At 41.3% G+C, this 19640-nt stretch overlaps 1 protein-coding gene across 9 annotated transcripts in view; it reads right to left on the bottom strand.

Annotated features, from left to right (window-relative positions):
• Positions 1-16820, bottom strand: part of PDCD1LG2 (programmed cell death 1 ligand 2) — a 119142-nt gene extending 102322 nt beyond the window's left edge. For all 9 annotated transcript variants that reach the window (XM_010833813.1, XM_010833817.1, XM_010833812.1 and 6 more), the window contains exons 1-2: positions 16467-16820; positions 3165-3230 (exon numbers count right to left, since the gene is read on the bottom strand). In XM_010833813.1, coding sequence (XP_010832115.1) covers positions 3165-3230; positions 16467-16488 — 88 coding nt within the window. In that variant the 5' untranslated portion in view covers positions 16489-16820. The remainder of the gene's footprint in view (positions 1-3164; positions 3231-16466) is intronic.
• Positions 16821-19640: the final 2820 nt, after the last annotated feature.

Below are 19640 nucleotides of genomic sequence, written 5' to 3'. Positions count from 1 at the left end.
GTGAGAGGGGATTGCTTTACACAGCCAGTCCTCAGAAAACTCTAGTTCCTGGTTCTGGATAGATGCTGCTCTGGACACCTGACTCATGCACTTCTTTTTGCAAGAATGCTGCATGAGACATCTTGTCTACTTGAAATCCCTTCCCCAACCTGATTCTTCTGCTTTGTATATCTCAGGGGTCAGCAGATGTAGTTTTGAAGGTCGGCTATAACCTAGACAGAATGACCCAGAGTGTGGTCCCTGTCCTAGAGTGACGTCAGCATCACCATGGCCATGTGCCTCTTGAGTTTTATTCTTCTCAGATGGATGAAGAAAGAAGGAAGCATCAATGAGAGACATAAGATTGGGGTTACTTTTTCTTCCAAGACATGACGAAGTACAAAAATAAATATTTTTCTTGAATATGTCTAAGTTACAAGATGCCTTAGGTTTTGAAATGAAAATATAAGAAAAAAAAACTGAACTACAACGCTATAGTAATAAGAGAGTGATATGAGTGAAAGCATATATACATAGATCAATAATACAGACAGAGGGCCCAGAAAAAGACTCACACAAAGAGCCAATTGCCTTTTTTTTTACAAAGGTGCAAAGGCAATCAATAGAAAAAAGACAGTCTTTTCAATAAGTGAACAAATGGGGCTGGAGCGACTGGATGTCCATATACCAAAAAGAAAAATCCCAATCTACACTTCACAAAAATTTTTGTATACTATGCAAAAATCAACTGAAGGTGGATGGCAAACCTAAATGTAAAATGTACAACTATAAAATGTTTAGAAGAAAACATAGAAGAAAATCTTTCAGGTCGTGGGTTAGGCAAAGAATCTAAAGATTCTTAGATATGACTAGCCATCAAAGAAAAAATTTGATAAATTGGATAGCTTCAAAATTAAAATCTCTCCTTTGCAAAAGACACTGTTAAGAGAATGAAAAGATGAACCACAGACTAGGAGAAAATATTTGCATATCACATATCTGATGAAGAATTTGTATCCAGAATACATAAAAAACTCTCAAAACTGAAAAATAAGAAAATAACCCAATTAAAAATGGTCAATGATTTGATATGCACTTAAGAAGATATATGGATGGGCAATAGGTACATGAAAATATGCTTATCATTGCCAGATACTAGGGAAAGGCAGATTAAACCTCAATGAGATACTTCTGTACACCTATTAGAATGTCTTTAAAAACAAAAATGACAATGTCAATACCAAGTGATGTCAAGGATGTGGAACAATTGGAACTCTCATACTTTACTGGAAGGAATGCAAAAACAGTATAGATACTAAGAACAGCTTGATGGTTTCTTATAAAGTTAAATATATACTTAATGTATGTCTCAGCAATCCCACTCCTAGGTATTCACCCAAGTGAAATGAAACTCTATGCTTCCACAAAAACCTATATACAAATGTTTAAAGCAACTATATTTATAATAGCCAAAAACAGGAAACAACCCAAAAGTCCCTCAACTGGAAAATGAATAAACAAAATGTGGTGCATACAGACAGTGTGATACTAATCAGCAACAAAAAGAAATGAACTACTGATTCATATAACAATATGGGTAAATCTCAAATGCACTGTGATAAGTGAAAGCCAGGCAAAAGGAATGTCTAAAAATGATCCCATTTATATAACATTCTGGAAAATTTAAAACTATAGGATAGAGTTGGGGGGCGGTTGAGGGACGGTTTTTGTTTGTTTGGTGACAGAACCGTTCTGGGTCTTGATTGTGGTAGTGGCTATATGACTATGTGTGAGCGTGTGTGCTCAGTCATGTCCAATTCTGCGGCCCCATAGACTGTAGCCCACCAGGCTCCTCTGTCAATGCAATGTCCTGGCAAGCATACTGGAACGGGCTGCCATTTCCTATTCTAGGGCATCTTCCTGACCCAGGGATCAAACCTATGTATCCTTCATTGGCAGGTGAATTCTTTACCACTGAGCCACCTGGCAAGTGGCTATATGATTATGCATATGTCAAAACTCATAGATGTTTTTATTTAAAAAAGTATAAATTTTATGTCAATTTAAAAATTAGTAATTTTAAAATGAAAATATTTTCTGATAGCTTTTCACTTCACACTTTAAATTATTTTACAGATAACACAGTAGACCATCCACAGAGCATTCATATAAGGAAAGAGTTAATTTCACACCTGTCTCCAAAAATCCCAGCTGGCCAGGATCCCTTAGGAAGGAAATATCAAGTGTTCATTGATATTGCCCTTACTGCAAGGGCAGGGCTGGAGTAAGCAGAATATTGGGGTGTTCTCCAAAGATGGCCCCAAGTCAATGACTCTAGTGCCAGACCCTGCTGGGCAGCCCAAGGGAGGGGGAGGAATTCTACTGGGATCACCTGGAAGAGAGGGGAAAGCTCCTCAAAAATTTATCAGTGCCAACAAAGGCATTCTTTCTCAGTCAAAGGCAGCATGTTGGATGACTTCCCATGGGATTGGGCCTGCTATTACAGAGGACCTAATTCCCTGTGTCCATTTCTGTCTTCCTCTCTTACATACTGGTGTTCACCACTGTAAAGCGCTCATGATCCTGACTGAACACATGAATGGTCTGAACTGCCTTCCTCAGGAAAGTGAAACTCCGAAACTGCTTTCCTCCTTGCCATCTATGCCCTCGAGCAGAGTATCTTCCTTCAAAATCCAAAGGCATAGCTTAAGGTTCATTTTTCATTTAGATGCAAGGAAGACTGATTTCCCAATTCAAGTAACCCACATTAATGTGTGAATGACCAATGGCTGCTACTGTTGCTTTTTAATAGAGGAAGTGTCTCTGACAGAAGAGAAAAGAACAGCTGCTTGCCATCTCATCTTTCAGGACACTTAACCCATGTTCTCTTGGGTCATTTCAGCAATGCATGGTCTGAATGGTCTTGTCATCTTGTTACTATGTTTACTGGAGAGTGGGGATAGATGGACCAATATTATCAGTCCCTGTTTCTGTAAGATAGGGAAACACGTGCGCACAAGCCACCCTGGGCACCATTCTTTTGACTGCGCTTGTCATAGCCGGTAATCACCCTTTCTCTTAAAGAAAGCCTTTAGCCCAAGGACCACATTCTCATCCTCATCTTCAGCTAGGGGTCATCATCTGTTCCTTTCTCAGGACCCTCCCCAGCCTTTGACTTTTCTTACCTACTGTCTGTTGAAGCTGCAGTCCCAGGCTCAAAATTAGTAGGAGGAACATGCTCTGTACCGGATCTGAAACAGACAATTGAAAGTCTCAGAGCCTTCAGCAGTTTTGCTGGATCTCATGATCTGGTCATTTGCTCACTCCTGAAAACAATGAAATGACTGGTAAACAAATCTTTGGGGAGGCAGCAGACCATAGTAGAGTAGAGCTAGGAAGAAAAGTTAAAGGCTGATTGCCTAGAGGAGATGAGAGATAGGGTAAGAAGAAGTGAGGCACTCTGTCGATCCAAATTAGAAGCCCTTCTTCCTTTTCTTGCAACCTTTTCTGAGTATGAACCAGTCCTCATGACTGGTAACCACAAAAGCTGGTTATCTGCACCTCTTTGTTTCTTCCATAGTTTCAGTGTAGGCCTTTGAAAATCAGTCTTGTTCATCAAATGGATACTGTACACCATCATTTCCAGCTGGACTGCAACTCTGGGAACAGAGCTAGATACTCTATAAATATTTGCTAGTTGACTGAGCAGGTAAAGTTGTCAAAGCTCACAAACTTTCCCACTTAAGGACTTCTCACAGCTAAAGTAAAAGAGACAGGGTATAACACTGTCAACTTCTTTGTCTTCAAAGAGGCTTTTAAATTTTATTGGCCTTGGAAGCATTTCTTCAAGGGGAATTAATCAGACAGCGCCATACATCTGAATCAGGTAAAAGCAGAGCTGCTCCGTGTACAATGGAAAGCCAGTGAAGGATTTGGATCAGGAGAATGACATGACCTCATTTACATTTTTAAAAGAAGACTTAGTTTTGGTGTAGACAATAGACTACTGTTGTAAAGGAGAGTGGGATGGGCAAGATTGGAAGCAGAACGATGAGTAAGGAATTTTTTTGCAGAGATGATGATAGTTTAGACCAGAGTAGTGGGGCCAGTGGAGATGAGAGGTGGTCTGTTGAAGGTTTTTTCCATTTATACATTTAAAACATTTATTGAACTTTAAAAATTTGCCCTTTAAATTATTAAAATTTTAACAGCTTTATTGGAGTATAATTGACATACCATACAATAGAGGATTATGTGTGTGTATACATATATATTTAAGACACAGATGATTCAGTGGTACAGCTCAGTGGTTTTTAGTATATTCTACAGAACTGTGCAACCCATACTACTATCCAATTCTGGATTATTCTCATCACTCCAAAAAGGAACCCCATGCCCATTAGCTGAAACACCCCAATTCTTCTTCCCTCTTCCTCCAGTCCCTGGCAACCACTAACCTTCTTTCTGTCTCTATAAACTTGCTTATTCTGGTTATTTCATATAAATAGAATCATACAATATGTGGTCTTTTGTGTCTAGCTTCTTTCACTGAGCATATTATTTTCAAGACTCCTCTGTGTTGTAATGCATTACCAGTCTTCATTCCTTTTTATGACAAGCTGATGGCATCACCGACTCGATGGATGTGAGTTTGAGTGAACTCCGGGAGTTGGTGATGGACAAGGAGGCCTGGCATGCTGTGATTCATGGGGTCGCAAGGAGTCGGACACGACTGAGTGACTGAACTGAACTGAACTGAGTGCTGAAGAATTGATGTTTTTGAACTGTAGTGCTGGAGAAAACTCTTGAGAGTCCCTTGGACTGCAAGGAGATCCAACCAGTCCATTCTAAAGGAGATCAGTCCTGGGTGTTCATTGGAAGGACTGATGTTGAAGCTGAAACTCCAATACTTTGGCCACCTGATGTGAAGAACTGAGTCATTTGAAAAGACCCTGATGCTGGGAAAGATTGAGGGCAGGAGGAGAAGGAGATGACAGAGGATGAGATGGTTGGGTGGCATCACCGACTCAACGGACATGAGCTTGGGTGGGCTCTGGGAGTTGGTGAGGGACAGGGAGGCCTGGTGTGCTGAAGTTCATGGGGTTGCAAGGAGTTGGACACGACCGAGTGACTGAACTGAACTGAACTGATTATTCTATCGGTGTGTATTCACACCACATCTTTCTTATCCACTCAACAGTTGATAGATATTTGAGTTGTTTCCATTTGTTGGCTATAATGCTGCTATGAACATTCATTTACAAGTTTTTGTATAGATATGTTTCTGAATCACTTGAGTGTACATGTAGGAGTGGAACTGCTTGGTTAAATGGTAACTCTGTATTTAACTTTCCCAGAAACTGTCAAACTGTTTATCAAATATATGATTTGCAATGGCTCTTTCCCATCCTGTGATTATCTTTTCAATTTCTTGATGGAGTTCTTCGAAGCACAGATGTTTTAATTTAATTGTAACGTACAAATTAATTTTGATGAAGGCTAGTTTTGTCTAAAACTTTCTCTTTTAATTGCTTGTTCTTTAGGTGTCATCTCTAAGAAGTCATTGCCTAACCCAAGGTCACAAAGATTTACATCTATGTTTCCTTCTGAGAATTTTTCACAGCTTTAGTTCTTTTATTTACATCTTTAACCCAGTTTGAGTTAATTTTTGTCAATGGTGTGAGGTAAGATTTCACTCATTCATTTGCACGTAGACATCCAATTATCTCTGCACAATTTGTTTAAAACAGTATTCTTTTTCCATTGAATTGTCATAGCACCCTCACCAAAAATCAACTGACCTTAAATGCATGGGCTTAGCTTGAAATCTCAATTCTATTCCATTGATATAATGGAATATATCTTATGTTTGTACCACAGATTGCTCATTATGTGGTAGCTTTACAGTAAGTTTTGAAATCGGGAAATGTGAATCTTCAAACTTGCTTTTCTTTTTTTAAGACTTTACTTTTATTATTATTTGATGTGTGGCTATTCTTGCTCTCTTGCATTTCCATGTGAATTTTAGGAAAAACTTGTCCATTTCCACACAAGAAAGCAGCTGGAATTTTGACAGGGATTGCACTAAATCTGTAGGTCTATTGGGGAATACAGCCATTTTTATAACATTAAGTCTTCTAATCCATGAATGCAGCATGTTTTTCCATTTATTTAAGTATTCTATATTTTTAAAGAAGATTTGATGGGAATTGCTGACAGGTTGTAAATATAGTTTAACAAAAGTAAATAAATCTAGGAAAATTTCTAGGTTTGGGGCTTGAGTCACTAGGAATGGAGATACCTATTAAAAAGCAGAAAACTAAGAAAGAAGCAGATTTGAGAGCAGAAATCAAGAACTGTATTTGGAATATCTTTGGTTTGAAATGACTATTAGACTCCAAGTAAAGATGTTTAGTAGGCAGGCGGACAACTGGTGGTCCAAAGTTTAGGACAGAGATACACATTTGGGAGTCATTAATGCCTAAGTGTTACTTAAAGCCATAGTGCTGCATGGTGTCTCCTAAAGAGAGAGAGAGAGAAGGGACACTGTAAAAGGACTGAGATATGGGGCATTCCAACATTTATGGGTCTTTGAGGGGAATACTAACAAAGCAAACTGGGAGAATGGGTATAAAGGCAAATTAAGCATCTCTTATTTTCTATATTCTGATGCTTTCACATCTGGAGTCTTGTTGACTCTAGAAGGACTGCCTCCTCAGGATTAGCCAATTCCTAGAGAGAGTAAACAACTTACCTATTTCATGTGCAAATCAACCTATCCAGAGCCCTACCTCTAATCACCTCCTTTTGGGGCTTTCACACTCTGGGCCACTTTATATGTATCTGCTCTGATCACCCTAGGGCCAAATAACAGATTATTCAAACTAGCCCAATTCCTTCCTATGGAAACCACAGTGAGGGCTCCTGCCCACTTTGCCCCCCTCTCCTTCTACCTCCTGTGCAACACTGGTATTTGCCTGTATGTCCCTCTGAGGTGTGGTGTGCCCCTTTTCTCTTGGCATCTGTGACTATAACAAACTATTTTTTCAATTACAGTCACCTGATCTGTTGGCTTCACCACTAGTAAATAATAATAAAATAACAGATAAAATAATGAACAAAAATTAAAAAAAAAAAATAATAAAACCTAGAGTTTAAAACATAGAAGGAAGGAGTTATCAGTTGAGCCAAATGCTCCTGAGCACTGGATTTAGTAGTATGAAGGTCACGGATGACCCGGGTAAGCACAGTATCAGTAGACTTCATACAGATAAAAATAGGAAGTAAGGAAGTGGAGGCAACAGAATACGGGCAACTTTTTAGAGAACAGTGCTATAAAAAGGGGAAGAGATATGAGGCAGTAGCTAGAAGGGAATGCAAGGTCCACAGGGATCTGTATTCTTGTTTTTAACTTAGGGAGGGAGATATTACAGCAGGTAACAACTGGGTATGATAGTCATACCATACCCATATAGTCATACTATAAAGAAAGCTGAGCACTGAAGAACTGATGCTTTTGAACTGTGGTATTGAAGAAGACTCTTGAGAGTCCCTTGGACTGCAAGAAGATCCAACCAGTCCATCCTAAAGAAAATCAGTCCTGAATATTCATTGGAAGGACTGATGCTGAAGCTCCAATACTTTGACCACCTGATGTGAAGAACTGACTCATTGGAAAAGACCCTGATACTGGGAAAGATTGAAGGCTGGAGGAGAAGGGGATGACAGAGGATGAGATGATTGGATGGCATCACCGACTCAATGGACATGAGTTTGAGTAAACTCCGGGAGTTGGGGATGGACAGGGAGGCCTGGCATGGTGCAGTCCATGGGGTCGCAAAGAGTCGGACATGACTGAGCGACTGAACTGAACAACTGGGAACAAAATCTAGTGCTTTCCAGCAAGAAATGCTCAAGACACACCTTTGCTGGACTTGAAAACTCTCTTCCTTATTGTAAATGCAAATATATCCAGAAAAGATATCATTTTAAGCTGCATCTGTAGCCTAGCACTTTCTGAGCATTTTTGTTTCTAGAATACAAAAGGATAGCATGTAGCATATAGTTCTGGCGACAGAAAGGACTCCGGATTCACCCAATACTGGTTCTAACTTCCCCTTCTTCCCTCCCCATCCAAGGGGACTTTCCTTGCACACTGCTTCCTTGAGCCAACTAAGAGAGAGTCACTGTCATAAAGGTACTTTCCAACCAGAAGTCTTTCATCTAAGGATAATGTGCCCCATGCAATGATTAAGAGTTCAGGTTCTAATGTCAGGAACATCCTGAGTTCAAATTCTGAGTCTACAAATTATTAGCCTCTTTCCTGGTGGCTCAGATGGTAAAGAATCTGCCTGCAATGCAGGAGACTCAGGATCAATCCCTGGGTTGGGAAGATCCTCTGGAGAAGGGAATGACTACCCACTTCATTATTCTTGCCTGGAGAATTCCTTGGACAGAGGAACCTGGCAGGCTATAGTCCATGGGATCACAAAGAGTCAGACATAACTGAGTGACTAACACTTTCACTTTCAAGACCTTAGATAGTTTATAAAAACTTCTGTATTCCATTTCCATAAAGAGTCAGTAATAATAACTCTTACTTCAAGCCAGAACCCTGGGGGGTCATCTTAAACCTACTCATCTCTCATCTTACACATTCAGTCCATCCCTCAGTCCTATTAATTCTACTTCCTGGATACTTTCTGATGATGCCTCTTCTTCCCACAGCCCTACTATCACCTTAATTCAGCTTCACATCATTTTTCCTTACACCACAGCATAGCCTCCTCATGCCATTTTTACCTTCTAGTCTTGCTTCCTTCTGTTCCATCCTTTTCTAGTGGTCACAAATCTTGGAGTCATCCTTGATTCCTATGTTTTCTCACCTACATCTGATTCATGAATAAATGCTATAAGCCGTTATTTAAAATATATCCAGAATCTGACCACATCTCACTGCCTCTATTAATATATCAATCTCAGCCATCACTGTCTCTCATGGTGATTCTAACTTTGGCTTCCTACAGGTGATTCTCAACACAGGAACCAGAGCGAGTCTTTAAAAATATGAGTTGAATCATGTCTGCTCAAAACATTTTGGTGGCTCAATATTTCACTGAGAATAAAATCATAAGTCCTTCCAATAACCCATATAAGAGAGGCCTCTGTGTTAAGCCCCTCCTGCCATGCTTTAGAAAACCCTATTGTGGCCATGCCCCTTCTGCAGTGTGGGGTGTTTGCTGGGCTGAGAGGTATTATCTGGAGCCCTCGATCTTACCCCATGACCCATTACAATCTGTGTCTTTGGGATGCTAGACTTCCCTGACCAAATGGCCCTGAGCCCACTTCCAGCCTGTGCAATACCTTCCTCACACCCACCCCTTTAAGAGTGGATCTTGCTGCCAGTGTGCCTATCCCCACCCTTGGATGTTTTCTTTGCTCTTTCTAGTGAGACTGCCTTATATAAAATTGCAACAGCACCACCTCCCCCGTCCCCAGCATTTCCAATTTTCCTTGTCTGTCTCTCTTTCCCAAAACTTTTGTTACCATTGAATTTACCATATAATGTACCTGTTTTATTGTATTATTAATATTACCTGCTGTCTTCCATTATAATATAATCACTCAAAGGGCAGGGATCTTTGTCTGTTTGCTTACTGCTATGCCTTCAGCCCTAAGCACAGTCTGGCAATAAGGAGGCACTCAGTTAATATCTATTGGATGAACCATCCCTTTACCTAGCAGGCAGAACAATCTCTTGAAAACTGAATAATCAAACCTAAACCATGTCACTCCTGCTTAAAAGACTTCAACAGCTCCCACTGTTTACAAGGTGATGTCTTCAAGGCTAGAACAGGAGCTCTTTGTACAGTCATCCCCTGGTATCTTGTAGGGTATTGGTTCCAGGATTGTCTGCAGATACCAAAATCCAGGGATACTCAAGTCCATTATGTAAAGTGGCATAGCATAGCTGGCCATATACATAGGGTTGTAGAGCCCTTTGGTTGCAAAAGGTGGACTGCACTTGATTTGGTCCTTATAACTGTGTGCTGAACAGACAAGTGAATGAGTGTTTGTATGCACAGCAATTTAGCATCATACTCAGGAATCTTAGTCTCAGTTCAGTTCAGTCGCTCAGTCACGTCCGACTCTTTGCGACCCCATGAATCGCAGCACGCCAGGCCTCCCTGTCCATCACCATCTCCCGGAGTTCACTCAAACTCACGTCCATCAAGTTGGCGATGCCATCCAGCCATCTCATCCTCTACAGACTCCCAATTGACACAATTCTATCAGAGAAACAGAAACTATATAGCGGCTGTTTATTTTGGCTGCACACAAGAACTTTTTATCAAACAGAGCCACTCATGCATGGGGAGGCCTCATTCCTGGAATTCTTTAAGCACAGGGTACATGCTGAAACAAAGGTTTCCACAAGAGGTAGAAAGTGATCCCTTTTTAACAGTAAGATTATTGACAAGATTATCTCCCAGAAGAATGTTTCCACAGGTATCTCAAGCCCCTCACCAACCTCCCTCAAAACACAGCAATCTGGATAAGACTTGTGCCTCCTGGGCTCCTTAGGAGAACCACATTTTCTGAAAAAAAGTGGATTCTTAAAGCATTTAATGTTAGGGAAGTATGAATTCTTTCATACTCAGTCAGGCAGGGCCTGGAAGAATTTATCTGGAGAGCTTATAGGGTGTATTGCCTAAATCAATTAACTTGATGCATCATTTACAGAGTGCCGATGGGTGAGGTACTTCTTCAGCCAAATGAGCATTGTGATGACTCCTCCACAATGCAATGAACATGTTCAAACAACCACAGCCTTCTCTAGCTTTCTCTTTTAAAACTCACCTTTGTTTTGGATATAAATATTTTCCTATGCCTTGCCTATGCCTGGTCAGTTGTTCATTTCATCTTAATTATATATCCCTTATGGACGCATTTGGTTTTGCTAGTCTTTCCATCAAGCAGAGGAAGATTATAGCTATCCTTGTATCAGGCAGGATGAAGTGAAGTGAAGTCGCTCAGTTGTGTCAGACTCTGCGACCCCATGGACTGTAGCCTATCAGGCTCCTCCGTCCATGGGATTTTCCGGACAAGAGTACTGGAGTGGATTGCCATTTCCTTCTCCAGGAGATCTTCCCAACCCAGGAATCAAACCTGGGTCTCCAGCATTGCAGGCAGACGCTTTACCGTCTGAGCCACCAGGGAAGCCCTTAATGAAAGAAAGGAATGTCTTAAAACTCAGAATGGCACCAGGCCCCTCACCCATAATAAACACTTTGGAATGTGAGTGGAAAAAATAGTTTTTAATCAAGTAATCAGTTTAGCTGAATTTCTTAATTTCTGGATAATTCTTAATGAAGTTCTGAGTAGTTCTTGATAATTCTGCCTATGAGCATGTCGTAGTAGTTGAGGGCAAGGCAAGGAGTTGAGGGAAGTATGAACTCTTTCATACTCAGTCAGGCAGGGCCTGAAAGAATGACCTAAAATGGAACAAAATGGCATAGGATAAGCTTTGAGAAATTTTCTTGTGGCTCCAGGAGGAGTCAAGAAAGGCCTTCTTGGTCAGGAGATAATCAAGCTTGAGAGTGAGAAGAAATGAAAGCTACCATTTTTAGATTTGTGAAAGGTCCTGCTCAAATTGCTGTCCTCTTTCTGTTGTCACCCAGGCCACTAGAGAAGCTGCTGCTATTGGTGGCATGGTGGAAGGTTTAGGAGACAGGAGATCCGGTCTTTGTCTCTGCTGCCTTAAGAACTTACTCTCCACTTTCTACAAAAGAAGGGTGAACTAGGTGATTTCCACAGTCCCTTCCATGTGCCATCTATGCAGCTAACAACCAATCTCAACTATTTTGTTTCACCATGTTAGGTAATCCTCAAGTGTGCAACATACCAAGATTTTTGATGAACCATGAAAACTTTAATACTTTTAGGTATTAATGTGTGATTCCATTTCTAACTACCAAAAGTACTATTGGCATATCAGTAACATTTGATCACTAGTGAAAGTTACAATAAGTAAGATTGGCCTTATTCCAGCTAAAGTCTTTCACTCCTTTCCTCTAAAAGGCATTTAAGAAAGAGAGTTAAGATGATATCATAGAGATAATTGATACATTTTAACTTATAAATGTGTATTTATATGAATGTGTGTGAGGGTGCACTCATGTCTGAGTCTTTCCAACCCCATGGACTATAGTCCACCAGGTTCCTTTGTCTATAAGATTATCCCAGCAAGAATATTGGAGTGAGTTGCCACTTCTTCCTTCAGGGGCTCTTCCCAACTAAGGGATCTAACTCATGTCTCCTGCGGCTCCTGCACTGGCAGGTAGATTCTTTACCACTGAGTCACATGGGAAGCCCATATAATGTGTTCAGTTCAGTTCAGTTGCTCAGTTGTGTCCAACTCTTTGTGACTCCATGAATTGCAGCACGCCAGGCCTCCCTGTCCATCACCAACTCCCGGAGTTCACTCAGACTCACGTCCATCGAGTCAGTGATGCCATCCAGCCATCTCATCCTCTGTCGTCCCCTTCTCCTCCTGCCCCTAATCCCTCCCAGGATCAGAGTCTTTTCCAATGAGTCAACTCTTTGCATGAAAGTACTGGAGTTTCAGCTTTAGCATCATTCTTTCCAAAGAACACCCAGGACTGATCTCCTTTAGAATGGACTGGTTGGATCTCCTTGCAGTCCGAGGGACTCTTAAGAATCTTCTCCAACACCATAGTACAAAAGCATCAATTCTTCGACACTCAGCTTTCTTCACAGTCCAACTCTCACATCCATACACAACTAATGGAAAAACCATAGCCTTGACTAGATGAACTTTTGCTGACAAAATAATGTCTTTGCTTTTGAATATGCTATCTAGGTTGGTCATAACTTTCCTTCCAAGGAGTAAGCGTCTTTTCATTTCATGGTTGCAGTCATGATCTGCAGTGATTTTGGAGCCCCCCAAAATAAAGTCTGACACTGTTTCCACTGTTTCCCCATCTATTTCCCATGAAGAGATGGAACCAGATGCCATGATCTTCGTTTTCTGAATGTTGAGCTTTAAGCCAACTTTTTCACTCTCCTCTTTCACTTTCATCATATGAATGTGTACATAGACATAAAGTTGAACTTTTGATCTGAGACCCAGGTAGACTATCTGTAGACTTAAGACACAATTCTAATGAATTTAACTTAGCAGTTCAAATTTAACTTAAATTTAAATTGAATCTCAACTTTTTAATCAATAAATAGTAAGCTCCCATTTTTTTCAAGTTTTTATAATAGACTGTGAGAATCAATAGAAGGATTCACCTAAGAAAGCATCCTACATTTAAAGACATTATAACACAGTCAGAAGGTTAAAACTCGTACACATTAAAAATAATAAGTGGCATAGAATATTTTGCATGAAGATGAAAAAACCCTGGAAGCTGACTGGTAGTGATGGGATTTGAAGTGGGTCTTTGAAGCACTGATAGGAATTGGAGAGCTGAAACAACTCTTAAGGGCACTGCAGACAGCCCAGGAACAAACATGTAGGGCATGTTGAGGAAGACAATGAAGAGCATAACCTGGCTGGAAATATAATTTGAGAATGTTAAGAGCTTAATACCAGGTAGAGCTGCCAAGAAAGACTGACAGTCACTCAAACACTGAGTGACAATAACAAAGAAGTTTGGAAAGATTAAATCTAAGTTGTTTTTTTTTTTTTCCCTTTAGTATATAATGGTGGAAAAGTGGAATTAGAGGCCAGCTACTTGATTAGGGGGTTCACAGTATTCATCCAGAAGTTTGGTAAAGCCCCATATTTAGGGTCAAAAAAAAAAAAAAAAAAAAAGGAAGAAAGGGAAAGGAAGGAGAAATTTATTATAAGACAACTGATGGGAAAATTGACAAAACAATTGACAAGTGATCAGCCACATGGGAAAGAAAGAGAAGCAACAAGTTGATTGTGATTTTTGAGGCCAGACTGTCAAGACAATATTGATGTTATTGGGGGTGGGGAACAAATATAAGACCAAGAACTGATTTTTAAAGGGAAGATGATGGGTTGAGTTTGAGTCAAGAAGTAACGCAAGGCAGTCAAGAAAACTATAGGTCTAAAGTTTGGGACACTATTTGAGACTAGAGATAAAAAGTTAATTCTGATAAAAATGTAAGATGATACTAAGGAATAAATTAACTCTCTGAGAGGGAGAGTATTAAAAAAAAAGAGATTAGAAAGGAAAAGTCTGAACTCTGAGGAATGCTCCAAAATTTGGAGAGTAGGAGTAAGAGACCAGAGAAGAAGGCAGAGAAGAAATGATCTAAGAGTGAGAAGCTTCATTATCACAATATCTCAGAGCCATGGGAGGAAAATCCCAAGAAGCAGAAGGGGCTGATAATAGAAAGATCAGGAGAGTAAGAACTGGGAATCAGTCCCAGGGGTATTGGAAAAGGCTGGAGAGCACCGAGATGACTGGGGCTGGATAAACTTTCAGATTCCTCCATCTATCCTAGAATTCTGCGAGTTGATTTGAAAATTAGGGGAACACAACCTGAGGAAGCCCCATTGCAGAAGACCCAGGATGGGATATGAGGAGGCCAGGATGCAGTTGCCTCATTACAGGGTAACCCAAGTATGACACGGTTAATGCTGGTGGCATATTTGGATGTTGCCATGTGGAATAAAAATGACACACAACAACCTAAGGATCGCTGTCCAGTGCATCTTAAAGCAAGTCAATCTGAGGTGTAACTCCTAATACTGTCCCTGAGGAATCTGCTTCACTTCCATCAGTCCCATTGCCTGCTATATTTTATGCAAACATCCCACATCTGATGATTTACCTGCCATTTCAACAAATCAACTAATTCAACAACTGAACAAGCACTCAGTGAGAACCTATGCATATACACTATGATAGGCACTCGGGATTCAGAGGACCTAAAAGGTGTGTCTTACCCTACAAGGAGCTGAAGTTTAATGGAAAGGTTCACAGACAGAAGAAATCTGAAAAGACACCTTGAACAGAAAGCAAGGAAGATATGTTGATAGTGAGAGTTCAGGTAATGAAGGCAAATAGACCAGTTGAGTGGCAACAGATACAGTTCATCTATTCATAAACTCTTAGACTTCAAAGGGAGCTTAAAGAACATCCAGGTCAACTGGCATTTAACTCCTGCTACAACTGTCTGAGGGCTTCCCAGGTGGTGTTAGTGGTAAAGAACCTGCCTGCCAATCCAGGAGATGTAAGAGCCGTAGGTTTGATCCCTGGTTCAGAAGCTCCCCTGGAGGAGGGCATAGCAACCTACTCCAGTGTTCTTGCCTGGAGAATCCCATGCATAAGGAAGCCTGGCAGGCCACAGTCCACGCGGTTACAAAGAGTTGGACGTGACTGAAACAACCTGCCACACATGCACAACTATCTGATTACTGCTCACAGTGAATATTCTTACTGTGCATTTTACCAATGTATGTCATTCATTTCCTTCCACAGGACCACAGAATTTCAGGGTTAGAAGACCTTAAAGTGAAAGTGAGAGTGAAGCCGCTCAGTCTTGTCCGACTCTTTGCGACCCCGTGGACTGTAGCCCACCAGGCTCCTCTGTCCATGGGATTCTCCAGGCAAGAATACTGGAGTGGGTTGCCATTTCCTTCTCCAGGGGATCTTCCCAACCCAGGGATCAAACCTGGGTCTCCTGCATTGCAGGCAGATGCTTTACCCTCTGAGCCACCAGGGAAGCCCTTATCTATAGGTAATTTCATTCAAGTTTCACCTCCTCACTTCAACCATTTCTCACATGAGTTCCTTATCATCTCTATTCTATTATGTACACATGGGTAGTGACCAGTAGTGGTTTTCCTTCATTTTGCTAAACTTTCTTTTATCATTTTATGTAGAATAGAAGCCCTTTAGTAGGCCCAAGTCACACTTTTGTTAAATAATGGTTGTTTATAAGTTAATGCGCATGGTTGGTTTTTTTGCCGTGTCCCTCAGCATGTTGGCTCTTACTTCCCTGACCAGGAATCAAACCTGCAACCCCTGCATTGGAAGCTAGGAGTCTTAACCAGTGGATCGCCAGGGAAGTCCTGGTTTGTTTGTTTGTTTTAAACAACTGATTTTTAGAACATATCTTGTAAACACAGGCTACTGTGGAATGTTGACGGCCTGCCAAAGGGTTAATCACAAACAGATGTTGGATGTAAAAAACCAAATTTTTAAGTTCCATTAACTTTCCAAAATTCTAAGTGGAGTGACAATTTCAGGAATATTTCAATTTTTTCCATTCACATTTATTTTGTGCAGAAAAAACAAAAACAAAAACAACAACTCACCTTTTAAAACTGCTCAGCAAGAATAATAAGCATAGGACCAACAAGAGAAATCCTACTGTTTTGAGGACAGGTGGAAATTAGCTTGTTTATGCCCCTGAACACAATTTCTGAGGCAGTTTCTCACATCTCCAATGGTGTGGAGAGAAAATGTGCCTGCACTTACCCGACTGTGGCAGCCTCATCATGGTCCGCAACACCAGCTCACAAAACGAGACAATCACAGCCCATTTGATACTCCCATCAGGCCTTGGTGAGGCTCCTCAGGCAAAGACTCAAAAAGAAAATAAAACAAGAAACAGTAGCTCTTTGTCAGTCCTCACAGAAGCCAACAAAACAAACAGCCAAAATGAAAATAAAACCTAGGTTGCTGCCTGGGTTCTTTCTAGCTGGCAGAGGGACAGCTAGAAAGGAGATGGCGGCTGACAGAAAAATATGGAGATAAGGTACATTAAGCAAGAGGAGAAAAGATATCATCCCCATCCAGCTCAGGCTTTCTCTTAACATGAGGACAATTCAAACCAAAACTGATTCTAAGGAACTGATTACAGCCCAGCCTACTGGGAGGTTTTTGTTTCACTTTCAGCGTTGCACATTCTAGCTACGCACCAAGAAGTTTGCATAGATATTATCTGTTTTCTTAGGCTGCTGTAACAAATCACTACAACCTGAGTGGCTTAAAACCACAGACAGTGTATCTACATTTCTCTCACAATTTCTGAGGCTAGAAGTCAGAGGTCAAGGTGTCACATGGCCATACTCCTGCTGAAGGCTCCAGGGAAGAATGCTTCCTTGCCTCTTCCTACCTTCTGGGGACTCCTGTCAAACCTTGGCATTCCTTGGCTGCAGCTGATCATCCCAATCTCTGCCTTCATCTTCACCTTATTTATGACCTTATTCCTTGCTCATATTCTTTGTGTCCTCTCTTCTTCTTATAAGAACACCAGCCATTGTGTTAGTGCCCACCCTACTTCAGTATGACCTCATCTTAACTAATTACATTTGCTAACACCCTAGTTTCAAATAAGGTCACATTCAGAGGCTCCAGTGGGCATGGAATTTTGGGGGAACACTATTCAACCCACTACAGAGCTTCATTTCATTCTTGGAGCAACTTGTGGTCTAGATACTGTTAGACCCATGATACATATGAGGAAACAGTTGACATCAAGCAACCTTTCCTCAGTTGCATGGCTGTATTTGAACTCAGGCCTCCGAGGCCCCACTACACCATGAGGCTTTTCAATAGGGAGACTCAAACCTGGTGGCAAGGAAAGGACAACTTGCATGTAGTCCTAGAAGACCAACTCCATTCCTATGACCCCAATTCGCTTGGTTCATAGGAATGAGGTCAGAAGAGACAGGGTAGGTTTTCTTAGTCATATTTCTCTGATGTGTTCTAATCCTCTTAACATGTCGTACCTCTAAATCTCCCCTGCCTAACTGTTTCTTTTGAAAAAGCAGCATTTTCCTTTCCTCCTTCTCATTCTTTATATTTCATCTCTTAAAGCAGAAGGGATGAAACTTGTAGTAGCTGCAAATAGGAGTGGCTGCCTAGACCCCGAGAATTGGGCTGTGTGGGGAACTGCTTCTCCACCCATAGCTCTAGGCATATGCTTTTAATGAGAGTTGCCTGCTGTTACTTGACCTTCCTTCGGAGAATGGACGAATATCCCCTACAAGACTCTAAAAAGTTCAGCATCTGTGGGGTCCACATACCACCCACCAGAGTTCCTGCCTTTCCTCAGGAGGGAGATATACTCTCTACTGTCCCCCTTCCTCTACCTCGCCTGGGCCCCATGGCATTGGTGGGGCTGCCAGGAAAGTGGCAGGCAGGGAGCTTTGGGGCACATGGTGAAGGTGCTTCACAAGCAGGATTCAAAAATGTGAAACAAAGAACGTGGTGATCTGACCATCTCCAAGTCTTCATGGGGAGTGTTCTTGAGGGAAAAGGCTCTGCATTTAAAAACTAAACACTCAGCAAGATTATAATATATTGCTATGAAGGGAAAAGAAGTTTCAAACCTCATAGGAATCTCAGTTCACAGAGTGATACCCTGATCATCAGAAGTATCTCTATTCAGCTAAAGAGCAAAGACTCCGGAAGCAACTTAGAAGAGCTGACTGGGGACCTCCCTGGTGGTCCAGTGGTTAAGAATTTGCCTTGCAATGTAAGGAATGCAGGTTTGATCCCTGGTTAGGGAACTAAGATCCTTCATGCTGCAGGGCAAATAAGCCCTCACTCTGCAATTACTGAGCCCGTGCTTTGGAGCCCAATGAAAGATCTTGAGTGCCACAACTAAGACTCAACGAAGCCAAATAAATTAATTAATTTAAAAAAGAAAGAAAAGCTGACTAATCTTTGTTAGAACAAGTTGACCTGCCTTTGTCAGAAAAGCAATGTAGCATTGACCAGGTATTGTCTGAAGAATGTTTGAACACTGAGCAATCTCAGCTAGAAAAAACTCTATTACTATGCCAAATAAAAACAAAAAGAAAACTATCAAATCAAAAAACACATGAAGAGCTAAGCTTGCTCAGTTCAGGTCAGTCGCTCAGTCGTGTCAGACTCTTTGCGACCCCATGAATCCCAGCACGCCAGGCCTCCCTGTCCATCACCAACTCCCGGACTTCACTCAGACTCACGTCCATCGAGTCAGTGATGCCATCCAGCCATCTCATCCTCTGTCATCCCCTTCTCCTCCTGCTCCCAATCCCTCCCAGCATCAGAGTCTTTTCCAATGAGTCAACTCTTCGCATGAAGTGGCCAAAGTACTGGAGTTTCAGCTTCAGCATCAGTCCTTCCAAAGAAACCCCAGGGCTGATCTCCTTCAGAATGGACTGGTTGGATCTCCTTGCAGTCCAAGGGACTCTCAAGAGTCTTCTCCAACACCACAGTTCAAAACCATCAATTCTTCGGCACTCAGCCTTCTTCACAGTCCAACTCTCACATCCATACATGACCACTGGAAAAACCATAGCCTTGACTAGACGGACCTTTGTTGGCAAAGTAATGTCTCTGCTAAGAAGTAAGAATTTGAGAGGAGAAAAGAGAGAGAAACTCAAAGCCTTTACAAAAAGAAGAAAATCAAAGTGTCCAAAATACTGAGCAGAAAATTATAAAGGGAAAACCAAATTTGAATTTACAAATGGAGTTTCTTCTTAAAAAATACAAGAACATGGGACTTCCTTGGTGGTGCAGCAGATAGAATCTGCCTGCCAATGCAGGGGTCACGGTTCAATCCCTGGTCTGAGAAGATTCTACATGCTGCGGAACTACTAAGCCCATGTGCCACAACTTCTGAGCCTGTGCTCTAGAGTCCCTAAGCCACAACTACTG

This window comes from Bison bison, unplaced genomic scaffold, assembly GCF_000754665.1.
Source record: "Bison bison bison isolate TAMUID 2011002044 unplaced genomic scaffold, Bison_UMD1.0 scf7180017863936, whole genome shotgun sequence".
In the NCBI taxonomy this organism is placed as follows: Eukaryota; Metazoa; Chordata; class Mammalia; order Artiodactyla; family Bovidae; genus Bison; species Bison bison.
This window is presented reverse-complemented; position numbering and strand designations above follow the sequence as displayed.